The sequence below is a fragment of the Mytilus trossulus genome, chromosome 3, assembly GCF_036588685.1.
Source record: "Mytilus trossulus isolate FHL-02 chromosome 3, PNRI_Mtr1.1.1.hap1, whole genome shotgun sequence".
In the NCBI taxonomy this organism is placed as follows: domain Eukaryota; kingdom Metazoa; phylum Mollusca; class Bivalvia; order Mytilida; family Mytilidae; genus Mytilus; species Mytilus trossulus.
Window position 1 is genome coordinate 81461028 of NC_086375.1, and position 21946 is coordinate 81482973.

The 21946-nt window shown below is 31.1% G+C and overlaps 2 protein-coding genes across 2 annotated transcripts; one reads left to right on the forward strand and one right to left on the reverse strand.

The window, feature by feature from the left end:
* Positions 1–1973: 1973 nt before the first annotated feature.
* On the reverse strand, positions 1974–10440 carry LOC134712595 (damage-control phosphatase ARMT1-like). The gene is made up of 5 exons (XM_063574311.1): positions 10244–10440; positions 7197–7302; positions 5980–6215; positions 4921–5083; positions 1974–2860 (listed from the first exon to the last, which is right to left on the reverse strand). Exons 1-5 carry the CDS (start codon positions 10279–10281, stop codon positions 2111–2113), a joined length of 1293 nt encoding a protein of 430 aa, XP_063430381.1. The 5' UTR covers positions 10282–10440; the 3' UTR covers positions 1974–2110.
* LOC134712597 (N-alpha-acetyltransferase 80-like) lies at positions 10328–21801 on the forward strand. The gene is made up of 5 exons (XM_063574312.1): positions 10328–10489; positions 14865–14998; positions 15722–15797; positions 18030–18156; positions 21301–21801. The coding sequence occupies exons 1-5, from the start codon at positions 10398–10400 to the stop codon at positions 21697–21699; spliced, it is 828 nt and encodes a 275-aa protein (XP_063430382.1). The 5' UTR covers positions 10328–10397; the 3' UTR covers positions 21700–21801.
* The last annotated feature ends 145 nt before the right edge of the window (positions 21802–21946 follow it).

Consider the following 21946-nt stretch of genomic DNA (forward strand, 5'->3'; position numbering starts at 1 on the left):
TTCTTCTAGGACTGTAAAAATAAGGATATTGCCAATGGAACATCTATTTACTAATAACCAAAGGACCAGGATGTAAAACACCAGAAGACATTCAATATTAATTACAACCCATACTGTATAGTTAGTTATAATTGGCATTAGCACTAAAAAATGTGAAGCAATCAAACAGAGAAGTCATCATCCTGATTGATGCCATTATCACTCAACTAGTATATATATTTGTTTAGGCGCCATTTGAAGAACACCTCCGGGTGTGGGAGTTTCTTGCTGCATTGAAAACCTATTGGTGACTTTCTGCTGTTGTTTGTTCTATGGTCGGGTTGTTGTCTCTTTGACACATTCCCCATTTCCATTCTCAATTTTAAATACAATTAATGAAAACAAATATGAAAGACAGTAACTATCAACAATTGCTGAATCACAGGCCCCTGACATTGGAAAGACACACAATAATGTGGCAGGGGTTAACATGTCTTTCAATGCTCAACCTTGTAGACCACAAACCTTGAAAAGTGATGTAACCACAAATAAGAAACAAGGGTGCACACTCTGAATTGTCTCTCGTCTTCTTAACTAACCATTGATTTCTTGTTCATAATCCTAAATATAAAGCTTTACTACAAGTACCACATAAACCTAGCATGATCCAGGAAAATGAGTTCAAGGTCAGATAAACCAAATGAGAAATACATGTATACCTAATTTAGCTTACCTATTGCTAATTCATGTTATTGTTTTTAAGAAACAGACTTATCCAAGAAAACTAAACATTGACCAATTAACCATGCAAATGAGGTCAGGGTCAAGGTCTGGTGAACCATGCCAGACAGACATGTACACCTAACAATCAAGCTATGCATTAATTATAGTTGACCTGTTGCTTATAGTATCTAAGAAACAAACAAGCATGAAAACTTAATTTGACCAATGAACCATTTAAATGAGACTCATCACATCCATGACATCAGCATGAAGAACATCACAAAACTAAACAAATAGGCAAAAAACACAAATTGCTGATCTTATATAATATATACCGGATGTTGGACTATATGTATCTACTGTAAATTCAGAAATTATTGCGAGGTTTTTATTATAGCGAAAAATGCGAGCATATTATGATAGCAATAATCAAAACTCGCATTTTGAAATTTTTTGTATGAACTAGACATGATTTTTTTGAACATCGCAAAATTCAAAATCGCATTTTAGTTTAAAATGACAAAATCGCAATAATAAATGCACGCAATAATTTCTGAATTTACAGAACAACTGTTATGTTCAGTTCGAATTGCTTCTTTTTCTTCATATTGAACCTCTGATAAATTTTGACGTTATGATTGGGTTAACTCAATTGGTGACCCCTATGGATCCATCATTCCTTCATGTTAACTGTTAATGGTGACGTCATATTAATAATGATGTTGTATTTCATTGTTTAATTTTTTACAAAAGGCAGCAGGTATAGTCCTGTGGGTGTTAGTTGTTATAATGAATCAAATGAAACTGTTGATGTGTGATTGCACCTAAATAAAACCTTTCACTTCACCAACCAGTTTCAATAGAGTTGATAGCATTATGAAAGTTATTTGGGTACTGACATGATTTAACAAACTTTACTTAAAAAATTGTCCGTTTATAAATTTAGAAATTATTAAGAAACTAAGGTTTCAACTTCCTCAGGCAAAGTTGGCTTTAGATGAATTTGGCTATTTATTTTAGGTATTTTTTATATATAGCTCTTCAAAGGTTTCAGTACTTATACATCTTTAGATTTCAAATGTTAGGCTTTGAGCGTTCCTGATGAAGGTAAATCCAGAAAAGTGCTTCAGACGCAAGAAATTAATAAAGTGTTGTTTTCAATATTTAAGATGCATTTGAAGTGATGCAAATACATATCCCTCTTTTTATTTAAAAGTAAGAGTCTCTGAAATGGTCTTGCAATTTTCAAATTTTAAGTACAAAAGGTCAAACCAGAGATCAAACATTTTTTTTATTCTTTCATCTTAAAGACAGGAATGCAAAATGAACAAAAATAATATTCATACATTAAAACAATATTTTATAATATAAATAATCGAATTTATCTAAAGATACCATTAATAATCATTCACTTTGTTTTCAGACAAGCATTTATCACTCCCCAATTACCATTAACAAGCCAATCTTCATCCTGAGCTGTAACTTCCTCATCCCTACCCTCTGGTAATCCAACAAGAACATCAGATTTACTGGTTCTTAAAACACATAATGGAGCAGGATAGAAACCACGTAAACATGTCTCAAAGGATGTTGAAAATGGCCATTTTAAATCGCCTAATAATTTTCTATAATTAAGGTCCCCCTTGAAAAATATCATGTCTGACTTCTGAAGAGACTGGTATAAATCTGGAGCAAAGGTTTCCATTTGGCTGTAATCAAATGGCAGAGTCCAGAAATCATCAACTTGCAAAATCCATGAACGGTTATTTAATCGTTCTTTCCAGACTTGAGCAAAGTTACTAACAGCAATATGATTTATCTGGCCTAACATTTGTAAAGTCCAATCAAAGTCTTTCTTTGTGACATCAGAAACAAACCATGGAAAAGCTTTAGCATGTAAATATATTGTAGAGCATAAGCCAGCAGATAAAAGGAATTCTGCAAAACACAAATCTGATATCAATTCAAACCCTGCATTGTCTAATACAATATCTATTCTTTTACACTTTCTGCTCCGTAGATGATTCAAAACTACATTTGAATCATTAATCAGGATGTTTGGTTCTAGTTTATCCAGCTGTTCTAATGGTGATGTTTTCTGGGCATTATCTTCTCCACCAGATATAGACAGGTCACATTTATTTCCCCATAGACATACCTAGTTAGAAAAAAACCCTACTTTAATCAGAAGCTGGTATTATATTCAAGGTGTATAAAATGCAATACCTTAAACTGAAATATTATAATGATTGGCGTGTTTCTCCTACCATATCAGATTTTTTTTGCTTTTATATATAAATCAGGTATACTCAATGTAAAAATGGAAAATTTCAAGGAAAAAAATCACCTCCTCCAATTTATGAACCTCCTTTTGAGTAATTACCCTTAACCTCAATCCCAAACTTCCCTGTGTATAATAGTACCGTGCAGTACAATATCAGAGAGATCCATACACTTTAATACACACAAGTTATTGTCCAGAAACTACAAATATGCTTGTTTTTGGCTCTTAATCCTAACTGTTGGTACCATAACCCCCACACTCAATTTTAGCCTTTCCTTTCGTGATATGGAACCTTCTAGTAAAATTTCATAGAGATCCATTCACTGAATCATGAGTTATTGTCCGGATTCCAAATGTGTCTTCGAACGATGCTGATGATGACAAAATCATACCAATATATGATTCCTGAAAATTTTTTGCAATCATATAAAAATTAAAAAGTGATTGCTGCTTGACATCAGAAGGTTATTTGGTAAAAATCAAATAAGGTCATTTGGTGAATACCAAAATGTAAATACGATAATTTATTATTGTCAAACTGCTGACAAGTATGTAATCATTTTGTTCAAAAGAAGTACCCGGGACTAGTTTGACAAAATAATTGTTTGATGAATGGACAGAAGGATATTGCAGACATGGTCAATTAGGGTATAATAATAATAATTGTGAAACATCAATTGATTTGTTAAGATTAGTGATTTTTAGCTAAAAAAAAATTCTCATGTAATAAAAAGTGGCAGCGACTAAATAGCACAATAGTGTTGAAAGTTCCTATAACACCAATCAATCAAATCATTTTATAAATATAATCTGCTTTATTTTTAGAATAATTTTTGTCGCCTTATAAGTTATTTGGTTCGCTACTGACCCCATACAGATCCATAGAGGGTTAGTAAAATCCAAAGGGGGTGAGGCCGGAGGCAGTGTCCCCTATGAATTTTATTCACCCTATATGGATCTGTAGGGGGTCAGTAGTTAACCGTATAACGAATTTATCGGACGCTGGACTTTTTCTACGCTGTTTTGTTGAAAAATAAACAATGAAACACAACAACATTAATAGATGACGTCGCCATTAACGCGTCATGAACCCCATATGAAACTTACTAACCCCATACGGTCTCATAGGGGGTCACCACGTGACGGCGTTTAACCAATCACAACGTGATAATTTCTCTGCGGTCCGATAAAGCTTATTATCATGACAGTGCTTGTTTAAACCAGTCACTGGCAACTTTTTGAAAAATGTGTATTCAAAACAAATTTAATAAACCATACCATTCATAGCATATAACTATGAGGGAGGGTAGGAGGGGTACTGATCCTGAAATCCCGGGCTTAAAAACTCAAAATCCCAAAATCCCGGGCATAAAAACATGAAATCCAGAGGTCCCGAAAGTCGTAAAAAGAATTCCGGATCCCGAAATCCTGAGCTTAAAAACACCCGATCACGAAGTCCCGATAAAGGTCCTATCCCCCCTCAACTATGTGATTGGCCCATGTGTTTCTGACAAGAAGATGCCATAAATGAAGTTTTAATCAATATGAACCAATCACCAACCTTTGAAGCAATGAAATAATTTGACGCCACCCCCCTTACTCCATAATGACGCCTTTTGACGCCTGTGTAGTACCTCAGTTGAAACACTTTGACTACAAAGTGTCTGCAGTTGACTTAATAAAATTTGTATCCAATATGAAAAGGAATATCATAGGAATATCCGACTTAAATTTATTTGATGAAATAGTTGTTTTTTGCAATGCCTTAATACTTTAAAGCAAATGTTCAGCATTTTATTAAAAAAATACTATGCGAATCAAGTATGCAAAAAAAAAATTCAATGGAGGAAAGAGTTAAATTGTACACAGAAAAGACAATAAGTTAAGGTATTCCGAACACTGAAAATAAATAAGAGACAATTGATTATACAAACCTTTAAAAACAGTTTGAAAGCTTCAGGCATTAATTCTACATTCTCTTTCATCTTCTGTTGTGTTTCTAGAAGATGCATCATCACTATTTCTGTAGGATACACAGAATCTGTAAAAGACTTCTCTTTCTGCTCTCCAAACACATCAAACTCTTTCATTATATTGCTGAAATAAGAAGTAAGATTTTTCTGTTCAGCAAATCTAAATACTTGTAGGTTAATTGAATTTAAACTATTCCATATCAGTAACTGTCAGAGAGGGATTAAAACCTCTGCATAACAAAATAAACTGTTCTACAAACTAAGCATAGGGAACTACGGTAGATCATGCAAAAGTATTCAAATTCATTAATTCTAATATGATGTCCTTATTACGCTTTGTAAACAAAGCCGTGTTCTAATGAGCACAAAAATTATGTTTGACAAATGCGCACAGACTTACTGTTTATTTTAACGTTATTTCCATCGTTATCCTTTTAAATATTTACATTTAAGCAGCTAACATAAACTGATATTATATATTTTGATAAAAAAAAAAACATATATTTGCCCTGCTCGTAGTTTTTAAACTTATCAAATATGAAATGTAATATACGGACTCCTCAGGGAGGACACCGGAACAGCCAAACATTCTTGTGGTATTTTTGTACGCTTCGACCTATACATATATTGTATTTGTCATATTAGATTCGAAATAATTCCTTCATGTCATGCTCTATGCTCATTTTAACATGGGTAGGCATTATATTTGACCACATTTTACACCTCGCTAACGCTCAGTGTAAAATATCGACAAATATAATGCCTACCCATGTTAAAATGAGCATAGAGCATGACATGATGGAATTATTTCTTAATTCTTCAATCTTAATCATCTACTTTTATCCAATCCTTATCTAAAATGGCTTGTCCCATATGTGTTCTGCAATGATTGTTTAAACTACAAAATACAACTCATTAGTTTGTGGCAATACCTCTAAATTTGATTAATCTTGGATTAGAAATGGCTTACAATATTCGTTAATCTAGTCATGATAATAACTATAAAAGTTCAACATTTACCACTTTGTAACAGATTCCTGAATTCTTCTATACATATAGCATTCCATATAAAGCCATGGGGATTTAAACCAACTAGGAGGACTCCCTTCTCTCTCTGTAACTGTCTGAAGATACCGGTTCCATACCTGTGTATCATCCCTACTGTCTTGTATAGGTACAGCTACTTTATTGGTTTGTACTTCATTTCTAAGCTTTGAACAAGATCCTATAATACTTTTCAATTCTTCACTTACATCCTGAAAAAGGTCATACCTATTTATTTGCTGATCAATATAACTGGGTATGTGGAAGTACATTGCACTAAATTCATGCTAATTTGAAAATACATCTTGGTTGCAAAAAATGTTTTATTTCATTTAATTTCTTATTTTTTAGCTACTGAAATAAGATATTTATTCAATAGAAAATGTATTTAACCACTTACTTTTGTAGGCAAGTGGATAATAGGGGCTGGCTTTAAACAGGCTGTATGAATACAAGTACTCATAAGCTTTTAAATTTTTTAACAGGAATGCAAAAAAATACACTTTTATTAACTAGAAGCAAGGATTTGTACACTATACAAATCCTTGCTAGAAGCTTATGAAATTCTCTTTAAAATGCAAAACAAAACTTTCCTCCACTTGTAAGCATACCATTACCGGTGATGCAAATGAAATCCAAGATTGGAAATTGCTTTTTCAATAGGAATATATGATACTGTCAACCAACTTTTTATCACGTTTTATTCTTTTTAGTCCACTTCAAGGTGAACTGATTTTGTGATTTTCTAATTTACTTCTTGGATAGTTTAATAAGAAATGATCCCAAGTATTACATAGTCACACCAATTGGTATTGGCATTATTTTTCTACTTAAGAAAGTTGCGAACATGAATTGCTCATGAAAAATGTTGGTTTTCAATTTTTCTTAGGCCAAATAAAATTATGTGTGGTTCCAGTCACCCTACCTACCCTACTTTTTAGTCTTAAAAATAGCGTACCCTAAAGATTTTTTTTGTCATTTTCCGTTAAGTACTGTAAAACTCAGAATGTTGCTCCCATTGACTCAATGTAAAAAAATAAAATAAAATAAAAAAAATCCCTTCCTACTTACCTACCCTAACTTTTTTTTAGACGTAAATGGAACCACACATACTATTTTATTTGGCCTTATAAGAAAATTTTATTATAACACATTTCAACTACAAAAAATAAAACAGATGGACAGAGTCTTACATCCTGGTATTGACTTTTGATCTTATCCCTGGTTCTATACAGAGTATCAGCGATCTTTGCTAGAATTACAGGAAGTCTTTCCTTGATTGTTGGGTAGGCAAACGAACTAAAATTAATATATAAACATAATATAATTATTAATAATACACTTTGGCCTACCAACTCATCCCATTTATGAATTAAATGAATATTGATGAAAAAATTAGAAATGCATCTTGTTTTTTATTTCAATCTTTTCTATTGGTAGATATAAAGCAGAAATATGTAGGTACATGTACTAGCATTTCAGGCATGTCAGTGATGTGCGATGTTCTTGACTACATTGTATCCTAGATTTAGGACAATGTAGTGTGAGTGACAATGAGACAACTCTCCATCCAAATAACAATTTTAAAAAAGTAAACCATTATAGGTCAATGTACGGCCTTCAACACGGAGCCTTGGCTCACACCAAACAACAAACTATAAAGGGCCCCAAAATTACTAGTGTGAAACCATTCAAACGGGAAAACCAATGGTCTAATCTATATAAAAAAAAACCGAGAAACACATAAAAATTACATAGACAAACGACAACTACTGTACATCAGATTCCTGACTTAGGACAGGTGCAAACATTAACTGTTTATGATGTACGTTTATTTTCTGGTAAATGTCATTACTGTTAGCTTAAAGTGTTTTACTAGATAATCAAGAATCATTCGAAAAAAGAATTCCTGGATCCCATAAAGATGAATCTCGAAATCCTGAGCTTGAAAACACCCGATTCGGACGTCCCGAAAAAGGTCATCCCCCCTCTATAAATTAAACACTATGAAAATTAAAGTTTACAATTCATTTAATTAAGTATCATTATTATTGTGATGAGGTATTATGTTAAAATTGAAACCTCACATGGGGAGAAACATGTTTTAAGGTATTAGGTATAAACTTTGATGTTAATCTTGATAGAATTATAAAAATTAATTAATTATGATGAAAAAATTGTACAAATTAAAGGTGTAATTAGACAATGGTCAAAACGAAATCTTACTGTTATTGGTAGAATTATTGTAGTAAAGACATTGATATTGCCTATTTTAAATCATTTGTTTATATCCTTACCAAATCCAAGTGATGATATTTAAAAAAATGTTATTCAACTTGTGTACAATTTTATATGGAGTTCACCAATTGATAGAATTAAAAGAGATGTTTTACAAAATGATATTGAAGATGGTGGACTCAAAATGATAAATCTTAGTGCATTTATTTTAGCACGGAAGTGTACATGGATAAGGAGATTATTTAAAACAGACAACAAATGGCAGAATGTTTTTTTGTCAAATGTTCATGTAGAACTTGAAAAATTTTATGGTTGTGGAAGTGTTTATATCCAAAAATTACAACAGCATATCAAAAATAAATTTTGGCAAGATGTTCTGAAAGCTTGGCAACCTTTTAAAGAAAAAGAAGAATATGACAGTTGGGAATGTTTTCTTGCTAGTCCAATCTGGCTTAACAATAATATAAAGGTAGCAAATAAGCCTATTTTTTATAAAGATTGATTGAAAATGGTATAAAATTTATAAATGATATTGTAAATGAAGATGGGACCTTTTTCTCTCATCAAAAAATAGAAGAAATGTATCAGATAAATGTGAATTTCATGAGATACAATAGTATTATATCTGCTATACATCAAGCATCAAAATCATTTGTGGGAAAAAATCACAAACTAGAACTACCTTTAATTCCATCTGCTATTAAAAGACTAGTTAAAAGTTCAAAAGGATCTAAAGATATGTATATTGTTTTAAATAAAAATGGAAGTATTCCCACTAGTCAGTTAAGATGGACTGAAATTTTTGGCTTTGATCAAAATCATTGGAAAAAAAATTATAAACTGCCATTTGTTGTCACAAAAAATACTAAGATACAGTGGCTACAGTATAGATTCAATCATCGAATCTTAGCTACAAACAAATTTCTTCATAAAATTAAGATTTTTGATAATCCAAATTGTACTTTTTGTAATAGAGAAATTGAAACATTAGAACATTTATTTTGGGAATGTGAACATACACAATTATTATTAGAACAGATTGAAAATTGGTTTCTGACCAATGGAATTAGTGCACTTTTTACAAAAGAAGTTTTTTTGTTTGGTAACACTGCAAAAGTATCAAAAGGCAATGCAGAAAAGACTCTTTTTCTAACCATAAAGCAATATATTTATAATTCTAGATGTTTTTAAAAAAAAACTAACATTAAACTCAGTAAAAGAAAAGATGAAATATGTGTATACAATGGACAAAAATATTGCTATAAAAAACCAATGTGAACATCAGTTTCTCAGAGAATGGAATGTTTTATATATATTATTTAGTTAAGTACAAAAATGTATATACCTTACATTTAATATTATACATGTAACTGTTTTGAATGAAAATGCTGTATTTACTATACTAAAATAGAATTCTATTTCTAGATGTATCATTTTTAAAACTCATCACACTATTCTCTCTCACTCTTTTTCTCTTTATATCTCTCTCTCTCTCTCCCCGGTGTTCAAACTGCTTTACTCTTTATCTTATATTTGTATTGAAAAAAAAATTAAAAAAATTGCTTCCTTACAGACAGTAGTATTAATAGATAATATCTATAGATTTATATATTATATATTGCTATTATATTTGTGTATATTATGTTGTAAATTGGAAGTTATAAATAATAAAAAAAAAAAAAAAAAAAAGTATCATTATTATTTCTAAAAATACAAGTTACGAATGAAGCCAAAAAACCATAAGTTTGACACTTCCCAAATCAGTAAAGATGTACATGAGCTTTTATTTCTGGTAGATTTTTGTACTGGAATGGATAGTAAACCTTATATATTATTTGACAGAAACAAGTGCCTGTGTTCCAGATGCAGATAATTTCATAAATTATACACGCCTCTTTCTATCTATACTTAGAAAACATGAAATTATAAGCTGTTAAATGCATTGATTAACGAACAAGTGTCATCTAGGCTTTCAATAATCATTGGGGGTCATTAAACTTGCTTTTTGTCAGCTGCTGAAAGTGGAGGTGGCAAATCCATTGATTGTGCAGTTGTGGTTATCTCCCCTTGTTAGTTGGTTTTTCGGGTCGAGGCTTTGGTAGGACTAAGGAAGGACGCTTTCTGTAGGGGATGAGAATACAAAACAGTTTTTCAGTATGCACATTTGTGTACTACATACACATAATCAGTATTTAGAAGAATGTGCCTTCGTATTAAACGAAGAATGGCCTAGGAGTAAAACTGCAAGGTGCGTGCTGTGGCTAAATACCGAAAATAAGTATCTGTAAAGTGAAAGTAGAATGTACATTTTTTAAATATATATATATATATATATCAATACTGATTATTATCATCTATGATAAAAACTTTGAAAATTTAATGTAAATTCGTAGTAATTTGATTTTAAGTTGTATTATTTCCACTCATTTCATTTGTGTGGAGTGAGACTTCTGGGGTTACACTAATGTCCTGACAATGTCCTGACAATGACCTGACAATGTCCTGACAATGACCTGACAATGTCCTGACAGAAATGTAAATGCTTAATGCTTTTTTATTATCGGAAGGATTTACTTGAAATTTGGAATCAAGCAAGATGAGAACTTATATTTAATTAATAAAATTTTAAAAAAATAAAAAAATATTTTTAAGAGTTAGAAAACTTGACCTGACCAACTTGACTTTGAAACTACTAATGTCCTGACCGATATAAAACGGCTAAAAAATGTTTTATCATTGACAGGATAGACTTCAAATTTGATACCAAGGAAGATTAATACATTTGATACAAAAATATAAGAAAAAATAAGAAAAAAAATATTTTCAAGAGTTAGAAAACTTGACCTGACCAACTACGTACTCCCGTAACTAATGTCCTGACCGATGTAAAATGCTAATAACTTTTTTGTTATTAGAAGGTTCGACTTCAAATTTAATGTCAATGAAGATTCTAACATTGAATACAGAGATATAAGAAAAAATATTTAAAAAACTAATGTTAAGTGTTAGAAAACTTGACCTGACCAACTACGTCTTTCCCCTGACTATAATGTCCTGACCAATGTAGAAAATGCCTAAAACTTTTTTATTCTTTCATGTATGGATTTCAAATTTATTGTCAAGGTAGATTATAATACTTAATTTATTGATGCAAGAAAAAGATTAAAATAGATAATTAAAAATGTTAGAAAACTTGACCTGGCCAACTTGATATTTGTCATGATGAATTTCCCGACCGTTATAAAGATATCAATAACCTTTTTGTTATTTATTGGGACATTACCAAGTTAGGTATCAGGGAAGACTTCAACACTTACTATAAGCATGTAAAAAAATATTTTAAACTTGACCTCACCAATGTTTTATTACCTTGTCTTGCAATATTCTGACTGATGAAGAAAAGACAAATATTATAAAACTGTTTTTTTCTCTATCTAAAGACAGAATATAAACTTAATTCTTTAAATTATATTGATATTTTTTTTATTTAAACATAGTAAAGAAAGAACTTGGATGCACTTTTTATTATTCGTAATATATATGTGTATAAGAAAGGCAAAAGACAGTGACATAATAAAATTATATTTCTGTGTGATTCTAACATAATTTTACTTTGAATGCTTGTAAAAACAATATATCGATATCAAAAGAAGCCCATTTCCTGTCCTTATTTATCATGTTTATGTTATTTGACATGTTTAATCCCTCATTAACTAAACAACAAAAAAATGAGTGAAATAAATAAGAAAAATATAGTTAAGTAAACACTCCAATTTGTGTTAATTTTAATTAATGTATGTGTGAATAAATTTTAATTATTCATGTCACTGTCTTTGGACTTAATTGCATTCTACATCTTTATAATCCTTTCATATTAAATGTAGAAAAGGTGCATTTACTTATATCTACAGCATCTCTAATCACATATCACTTTTCTCAGTGATATTAAACTTAATTATATATCCCTTTCAATAACAAAAAAGTTATTGAACGATCAGGAAATTCATTATGATATAAAGATCAAGCTGGTCAGGTCAAGTTTTCTTACTTTTAAAAAAATAACAAACATTTTTTTTCATAAACTTTTATTATGAATATTATAATTTCCCTTGGTAAGGATCTATAATTAAGTCAATAACAAAAAAGCAATTAACATTTTCTACATTGATCAGGACATTAGTCACTGCAGAGTCGACGTTGGTCAGGTCAAGTTTTCTAACACTTAAAATTAGTTTTTTTAATATTTTTTCTTATATCTCTGTATTCAATGTTAGAATCTTCCTTGACATCAAATTTGAAGTCGAACCTTCAAAGAAAAAAAAAGTTATTAGCATTTTACATCTGTCAGGACATTAATCACGGGAGTACGTAGTTGGTCAGGTCAAGTTTTCTAACTCTTGAAAATATTTATTTTCTTATTTTTTCTTATATTTTTGTATCAAATGTATTAATCTTCCTTGGTATCGAATTTGAAGTCTATCCTGTCAATGATAAAACATTTCTTAGCCGTTTCATATCGGTCAGGACATTAGTAGTTTCAAAGTCAAGTTGGTCAGGTCAAGTTTTCTAACTCTTAAAATTTTTTTTTTTTTTTTTTTTAATTTTATTTATTAAATGTAAGTTCTCAACTTGCTTGATTCCAAATTTCAAGTAAATCCTTCCAATAATAAAAAAGTATTAAGCATTTTCATTTCTGTCAGGACATTGTCAGGTCATTGTCAGGACATTGTCAGGACATTAGTGTAACCCAGACTTCTGTAATTTTTATAAAACAAAATCAATCCACTGAATGACTGATGAGGTTGAAATTTTTGTATCAGATGGAGGATTTTTAAGTTAATCGTCACTGATTAAAGCAATAAACAGAATTTTACAACTTTCAAGAATCAGAAAAAAACTAACGGTTTATGCTGACCTCTGACTTTGGACAGGCACATATAAAATAATGTGACATATGGTTGCACATGTTTGAAAGCACCATTTCCCTCTCCATGATCTGCGACATTGGTATAATACAAGTTAAAGAACAAACTTTTAAAGAACCTGTTAGAGTTAAAGCAAACCTGATTTTCGTGCAGAGGTCGAAACTCAGAATAGTTGATCAAATATGGACACAACATTTATTAGAGCTTAAAACAGCTCTGAATTTGGATTGTGATTGAATATTTGACGCAGTGCAGGTTTGTGACACAAAACGAATGTAGTCAGTGAACTGAAATTGGACATTTACCTTTTATGGCCCAAAACCCAAAATGTAGACACATTGCCAATGGAAATAACTCAAAATAAACAAAAAGGTCAATGACATAGAAATAAATTATAAATTTCTGTTCAAAGGGAAATAACTCAAATTCATTTTGCTACTGAAAGGTTACAACTCAGCTTTTTAAAATACATGAAAATTGAACCCAACCTTTATTTAGTCAAAGGAAACAACATATCTAGAATTGAAAAGATTTTGTCAAAGTTTTTTTTTTTAATGAAAGGACAGTTTTTAGCAGACAACCCATGGTACATCCCCAAATCAATAACTTACTTTTATTTATACATCCCTAACAACATGAACAACAACAAAAAATCTGAAGGTACAGATGTGAGAGTAATTTCTTGCAGTAACTGACACCTAGCTCAATTTTCAAGCCCCCAAAAAATATACAAGAAGATTTAAAAGTATCAATAGGTACACATCCAACATCAAATTGATTTAGTGTAAATTTGTCTAACACAAGCTTATTTACTTTAAAAATATGTACCATTTTTGTCAAGTTAAATTATATCCTTCATATTCAGCTTTTAATACAATTTTGATACAGGAATATTATTATAAATTAGAGTGGTGTGCTCATTTTCACCACATCTTTCCATGTTTTCTACAGTTTATGGTCAGGTCTAAATGTTTTTGAAGTACACTAATATTTCTATATGAAGATAACTTCAAATGCAAAATATTCTTAAGCTTGAAAACGGGTTTGTTTGAAAAAAATCATCTGAAAAGTTAGATTAAAGGGTGTTTGAAATTTCTTGATGTTTTGTAAATGAGGGACACATATTCGCCGTTTTTACACATCTATTTAAAACCAAATAACCGCAGCTTTTAACAATTTTAATCAAATCAATTGCATTATAGATGAATAGCAGACATTTCAAAGGTGTAAAGAATTCAAAATTAGGGAATTCAGTCGAATATTTACTTAGAAATACTTCTTTGAAATCGTGTTTTTTATTCAGGAAATAGTCCGAAATCGTTGTCCGTTTTTCTGTCATTTCGGTAGGAGCTGCAATTTTGTCTCAGTTTAAAAAAAATATCATATTTGTTATAAAATATAATTTACAGGTACATTTCTTCCATGTCAGCCATCCTTTGAAGTTATTACACCTCAAAACCCTAAAACGGTGAAATTGTGTCCCCGGCGAAAATGAGCATCCCACTCTAAATTGGATGGATTTTGAATTGATACATTTAGTTTATCCATTAGTCCCAGGATATAAAGAGAGGATATTTATGTTGGAAAAAATATCAACTGGATGCATGCAAACACAGGAACACTAGAGTCTTAAATATAATAAAGAACATTCTTAAATGTAAACATACAACTTCAACTATTTGAATTATTATATTTTAGAATCCACTCCTTGGAAAAGTCCTGTGATAAATATCCTGTGAATTTAGTTCTTGTCACGCATGAAGATTCACCTGTTGGTCACAGTCGGTTGTCCATAGTAGTTGGGAGAGAAAAATCTTGCTTTGTTGAATCAGGTAACAACTTTTTCATCACATGTGCTAGCAATATTTTGTAAGATGAGTCATAGATATTAGAAGATTTGGTATGAGTGCCAATGAGACAACTCTCCATCCAAGTCACAATTTGTTAAACTGTGAACTTCAACCATTATAGGTCAAAGTATGCCAGTCTTCAACCTGGAGCCTGCAAAACATTCATGTTATATCATCATGATCATACATCCTAAGATTGATTTAAGTCAAGAATCAGTAATTTATATGTTAAAACATAAAAATGTTGTTCTTCTTTAAATTTTGAATGTAAAAAATGAATATTTCCATTGCAATTCCATAGCATTCTACTGGACTGGATTTTGAAAGAGGAAATTACTGACCTTTTTTGACACTAAAGTTATGTGCATTTCTTATAATTTACTAATGCTTATAGGAATTTTAATTTACTATTTCTTGAGAAGTATATTAAGAGGCATAAATGATTTTTAGTATATAGTTAGATGCATAGGTGCATGATCCTGGTAAATAAGTTTTTTTTTTTTTAAATAATTAGATGCATACAATTTACATAACTTTCCAACCAGCAACTTCTGATTTTTTTTCCTGATAATTTTGTTTTGGTAGGAATTGAATTATCATATGTATATTCATAAAATAATAGTTTTGAAAAGTTTAAATACTCTACATACAGACGTACATTGAATAAAAAATAATATGAATATAATTATGTATGAAATATTCCAGTTGTTGTGAAGAAGTCCCTGCGAGGTAAAGGTCTTGGAAAACTACTAATGCAAGAAACAGAAAATTTTGCAAGAAGGTAACTGGCTTTAATACGTAGTTTTTACCATATTTTTCAATACAAATGTTCATCATAAGTTTTAAAATTAAATAGGAAATTAATTAAATCACAATAAATATTGTACAATTTTTTGAAAAAAAAAGACAGATTTTAAATGAAGAATGATACAGGGCACAGTATCACCTACCTATCCATGTTATCTTAAGTGTTACAAAAAATTCTTTTGCATCTTTTTAGACTCTTGTGCGTAAAATAATAATGTTTAGTTGTTTGTCATGCTCGCAACTCATCTGAATTCTTGTTACCATATTTCATGAATTTTCTTGAAACTTTTGTAGTTTCCAGTTTAGAAGTTATCACTTATAAAATTTAATTAATTGTACAAATGAAATCTTCATATAGTTTATATTAACTAATAAAATTGATATGGAACTAAACAAATCTCTTATATCCTTTATTTAGTTAGAAATAATTGTATTAAACTAAGATTTTATTAAATCTATAGCAATTAGACAAAAACTGTTAACTGGTTTTGACCATTGGTTCCCGTTTGAATGGTTTTACACTAGTAATTTTGGGGCCCTTTATAGCTTGTTGTTCAGTGTGAGCCAAGGCTCCGTGTTGAAAGCCGTACTTTAACCTATAATGGTTTACTTTTTAAATTGTTATTTGGATGGAGAGTTGTCTCATTGGCACTCACACCACATCTTCCTATATCTATTTGAGTTATTGCCCCTGAAATATTGATATTTTAGTTTTTGGCTACTATGAAATTTTTTTTTTTAAATGCATCAACAAGTTCTGTAAACCCAGTAAATTTCAGATAAAAAAATGTCACATTTTTGAGTTATTGTCCCTGAATAATACATATTTAAAAAAAAAATCTTTGCTGTACTGTAGGAGCAATATTAAGTGTTAATAGCAAAAATTATCAGCATGACGAGAATAATCATTTCTGAACATTTGACAACCAATTTCGAGTTATTGGCCTTTAAATGCTGTTTTTACTAATTTTCAGTAGTTTCAATTGTTGTCAAAAAACTTGTATAGGAATGGGTATAGTTGATATCCACTGGTTTTAAAAGTTCAGTGATGTAATTTTCTATTGGCCTGTAACCAGACTTTGGCTTAACCTTGAAATCAAAGATGCAAGGAAATACAGTTTTGCCTCAGTCAATGAAAGTTTATACCCATAAATTTATATCTTAAAATAAATGAATTAAAAGTTCAATAAATATCGTTAAAAGTGAATTATAAAAGAAATCTTTAAAAAAATGGGGTCATTAAACTTCATCTTTACCAGAATAAATATTTTTTGTCTGTTTTCATATTAGTGCATAATCAGGTGTGTCTTGTAAACAATCTAGATTATTTTAAACCATATTTAAAAAAAATATTTAGCAGAACTAAATTTATATATTAGACATTAGACATTATTTTATTTTTTCAATCATGGGCCCTCGTCAGGCAAGATACAAAAACATCATAATACAATGATCATATAAACATCAGTGAAATACACAATAAGTAATACACAAATAATAAATTGATAATATGAGCAATGTAGGATATAATTATGGTAAGAGACATTGAGTGTAACGAGGCCGATTTAATATTAAAAGGATATGATATTAAGTTTATTTTAAAATACAAAAACTAAAAATAGTAAAAATAGAACCGGGAATATAGTATCTCATTCTGCAGTAGTTCTCCTCATGACCAGTAGTGAGGGACTTTTACATCACAACAATGCAAAGGTCATCAAGGGGAGATCCTTCAGAACTAGCTACAGATACATGAGATTACTCCAATAGTGTGTCTTCTCATGACTAATGCACAGCAGCAAGGGCTGACATTGCTACTGGGCAATATTCATATAGATTTTATAATAAAAAAGATATAAAATTGTTAAAAAATTGTGACAACTGTTTTTTTCTTTAAAGGTGAGCTGATTAATTGTAACTTATATTATTTCAGATTCCAAGGGAGGTTCCCTACTTATGGCTGAAGAGTCACTTTTTTGAAAGGTTTTCTTAATTAAGTGCAAACTATCTAAATTTTGGATCTGCATTTGGATTGTATATATGTATGGATTCTCATGACACTAAAATTATTCAGCAGTTGATCTAACCCATTCATCAATATCAAAGATCATATGGTTACAAGTTTTAGTGAAAATGCCTACTGTCTTTCAATTTTAAAGTAATAAGGATTTTAATAACTTTAGTATTTTCCTTCATTATTTTTCAGCAAAGGATTTGAGACAATGTATCTGAGTACTCATGATAAACAAGATTTTTATCAACATGTGGGTTACAGCTTTTGTAAACCAGTTGTCAGTTGTGGAATACAACCTTCCAATATACCAGATAGCTTTGTAAGTATTTTATTTATTGGTACATTAAAAGATAACATGTGTTTGAGTACTCTTACAGTTATAATTTACCAATAAAATTAGGCATTCATTTGGTTTCTAGTAATAAGTACACATAGACACCTTTACCAATAATATTAGGCATTTATTTGGTTTCTAGATGATAAGTAAAAGTACACATAGACACCTTTACCAATAATATTAGACATTCATTTGGTTTCTAGATGATAAGTAAAAGTACACATAGACACCTTTACCAATAATATTAGACATTTATTTGGTTTCTAGATGATAAGTAAAAGTACACATAGACACCTTTACCAATAATATTAGGCATTCATTTGGTTTCTAGATGATAAGTAAAAGTACACATAGACACCTATACCAATAATATTAGACATTCATTTGGTTTCTAGATGATAAGTAAAAGTACACATAGACACCTTTACCAATAATATTAGACATTCATTTGGTTTCTAGATGATAAGTAAAAGTACACATAGACACCTTTACCAATAATATTAGACATTCATTTGGTTTCTAGATAATAAGTATTAAAAGTACACATAGACACCTATACCAATTTTGTTTTAAAACTTGAACACAATGTCATGGATCATAAAAACAGGTTAAGTTTTGAATATTTTGACTGTGCTTTTTTTCGATTCGCCTCATTGGTTTATGTACTATATATAATAAGAATCCATTGCAATGTCACAATTTCCATTGAAAAAGCATGAATCGGTTTTCTCTTTTGAATGGTTTAAATATGTCATTTTTGGAGCCCCTTTATAGCCTGCTGTCAGGCGCGTAGCTCCGTATACGCTAACACGCAGTTGCGTGCACATCGATTCGGCATGCAAAAAAATAAATGCAAAATAAAATTTATAAATTAAATCTTTAAAGGAAACACATATATATTGTCACTTTTAATTCATAATATGTCATTAAATAACGGTATCTGGTTTCAAAATAGAAGTTTAATTGGAGATCATGACAAAATCGGACAGTAACTTGTATCGTATACAACATTTGAATTTGTTATACTTAGTCTAAGACATGTAGTATCGGAGCACATTTTACATAGTACGGTTTATCTGTTTGGAATGAGTTGCAATTGTAACAATCGGCATTAGAGTTTATCTGAATCCTTTGATGTCGTTGAAAATATGCCAAGGCGAAAACGAAATAGTATTGAAAAGTCTCATTATATTATGCCTTTATAGACCAGATGATAATGGAACTGGAAAGTGGGGTCGCGTCTGGTTTTATCAGAAAATCGCTTTTTTCTTTGAAAATCTGCTCCCTCGTGTAACAGTTGTAGGAATTTCCAATGAATGTCATTTTTGCAGGACCAGTAAATTTTAAGCCGAACCAGTAGATTTTAAGTCAACTGGTTCGGCTGGCCAGTACACTAAAAAGCATAAATTTCGACCCCTAAAAGGAAATATAACAAACGACCAAATCTCAACATTGTCTTCAGACATACGAAACGGACCTGGCATGTAATTTTGACGGATTCAATTTGGAGGTCGCTCGATGGCGAACACGTACAATGGTTTATAACATTTTGCGAGTGCTACCGTGAAGATCTATCAGTGTACTAGGTCTGGTGAAAATTTTTTTACGATCAACAATGAAAAACGACAGGTTATCATCGCTAGCATTACTGCATATGATCGGAATTTCAGTGTGAATATTGACAAAGTTGTATTGAGAATAGATATAGGAAGATGTGGTGTGAGTGCCAATGAGACAACTCTCCATCCAAATAACAATTTGTAAAAGTAAACCATTATAGGTCAAAGTACGGCCTTCAACACGGAGCCTTGGCTCACACCGAACAACAAGCTACAAAGGGCCTCAAAATTACGAGTGTGAAACCATTCAAACGAGAAAACCAATGATCTACTCTTTAGTCTTTATAAAAAACGAGAAACGAGAAACACGTATAAATTACATATTAAAACAAACGACAACTACTGAGAAGTTCGTTTCTGCCTCGACCCGAAGAGCAGATTTTGGACAATTTTGAGTAAATTCTGTATCACATTTTATTTAATCTATTCATAAGAATTATTAATAGTTTTTCTTTCATAAATTGTTTATAAGACCTATCTACAAGTAGCTACTCTTTTAACCGTCCTATGATCGAAAACCGAGAAAAGAAAACAAAATCTGCATAAAAGGGTCCCGAAAATTAGCGGTACTTGCTTGCACATCATTTTTTTCTAGCTACGCCCTTGGCTGTTTGATGTGAGCCTAGGTTTTATGTTGAAGACCGTACTCTGACCCATAATGATTTACTTTTACAAATTGTGACCTGGATGAGAGCGTGTCTCCTTGGCACTCATACCACATCTTGTTATAAATATAGATACTGGTAATACGAAATCATATGACAAACGAAAAATACTGGACAATACTGCCAAACCATATCTTTTGAGTAATGAACACTTCAAGCCCAGCTCACAGATCAAGTTGGACTTGATCAGATAAGGGTAAGAATGTGTTCATAATTTCATTATTAGCTCATCTGGCTGAAAGGCAAAGTGAGCTTTTTTCATCACTCAGTGTCTGTCATCTGTTGTCATTCATAAACTCTTATAAAAATACAGGGCCAAATTTTGCCAAACTTGACCACAATCTTTATTGGATATCTTGTTTAAAAAATGTGTCCATGACCCAACCTGTCAACGGAGATGGCTTAAAATACAACATGGGGGTAAAGTTCAAATTTTGTCCATTATCTTGAGAACAGCACCATTTTTTTAAGACCCAATTGTGGCCTTGTGCAGTTTTCTGCTCTTTGATCGGGTTGTTGTGTCTATGACAAATTCCCCATTATCATTCTTAATTTTATGAATAGACTAAATCGGACAGGTTCAGAAATGTTGAGAATGTTTATATCTACCTGCTGTGCATTATATATAAACATATCAAACGATTTCTTATATGAGTTATTGCCCTAAAACATAAAATTTTAATATTTTTGTTTAATTTGACCAGTTCTTTTTATTGGAGTTATTTCCCTGTAAAGATGTTACCAAAAAATGTGACTTTTGCTGACAATATAGGTGAGTGACACATACTGTTTATAGTCAATAGTTGTTTAATTATTATATCATTTACTTTATTTAATTTCAGTTGAACAAATTGGCAGGTGCAACATTAGATGATGATGTGAATCAACCAAAAAGATTTAATACAAAAATCAAAGACAATACTACTGACACTGCATTTACCAGATCATCAGTGACAAGCCCTGTGGATGCTCCATCAATACCTCCACAACCAAGGGCACCTGCTCCATCAATACCTCCGCCACCAAGTGCACCTGCTCCAGCAATACCTCGGCCACCAAGTGCACCTGCTCCAGCAATACCTCCACCACCAAGTGCACCTGCTCCACCACCACCACCCCCCGTGGTACCTAACCCACCAGTTGCCAACACAATAGGAAATAAATCTAATACTGACTCACATACAGAAATATCTAAGTGGGATCCAAGGGAAATATCATGGATGAAAAAGAATATAACTTGACAATAATAGTGTTACTTAAAACAATCGGTTCATCTTCATTGTTCCTGTGCAATATGTTATTTATCATCATTGTTTAAATTATCGGATAGTTATACTTCTGAATTGTTGTTCATCATGTGCCTGTTCAAAGTCAGCTACCTCTTCAGTAGTAGTCCTATTATATGTTATATTTTTAATTGTATATATTTATGCACAACTTTTATAATGACAATTTAGAAGTTGGTGTATTGTGTAAACTCTTAGTCTC

Bases quoted from the DNA above. Each gene is read 5' to 3' on its own strand.
- LOC134712595 (XM_063574311.1), bottom strand. From the start codon at position 10,281: ATGGATTTGCCACCTCCACTTTCAGCAGCTGACAAAAA. The intron at 7,303-10,243 runs GCAAGTTTAATG...TATTAATTTTAG, and splicing joins CTTTCAGCAGCTGACAAAAA to TTCGTTTGCCTACCCAACAA. The intron at 2,861-4,920 runs GTTTGTATAATC...TTTTCTAACTAG, and splicing joins CTTTCAAACTGTTTTTAAAG to GTATGTCTATGGGGAAATAA.
- LOC134712597 (XM_063574312.1), top strand. From the start codon at position 10,398: ATGCACATTTGTGTACTACATACACATAATCAGTATTTAGAAGAATGT. The intron at 10,490-14,864 runs GTGCGTGCTGTG...ATTATATTTTAG, and splicing joins CCTAGGAGTAAAACTGCAAG to AATCCACTCCTTGGAAAAGT. The intron at 14,999-15,721 runs GTAACAACTTTT...GAAATATTCCAG, and splicing joins ATCTTGCTTTGTTGAATCAG to TTGTTGTGAAGAAGTCCCTG.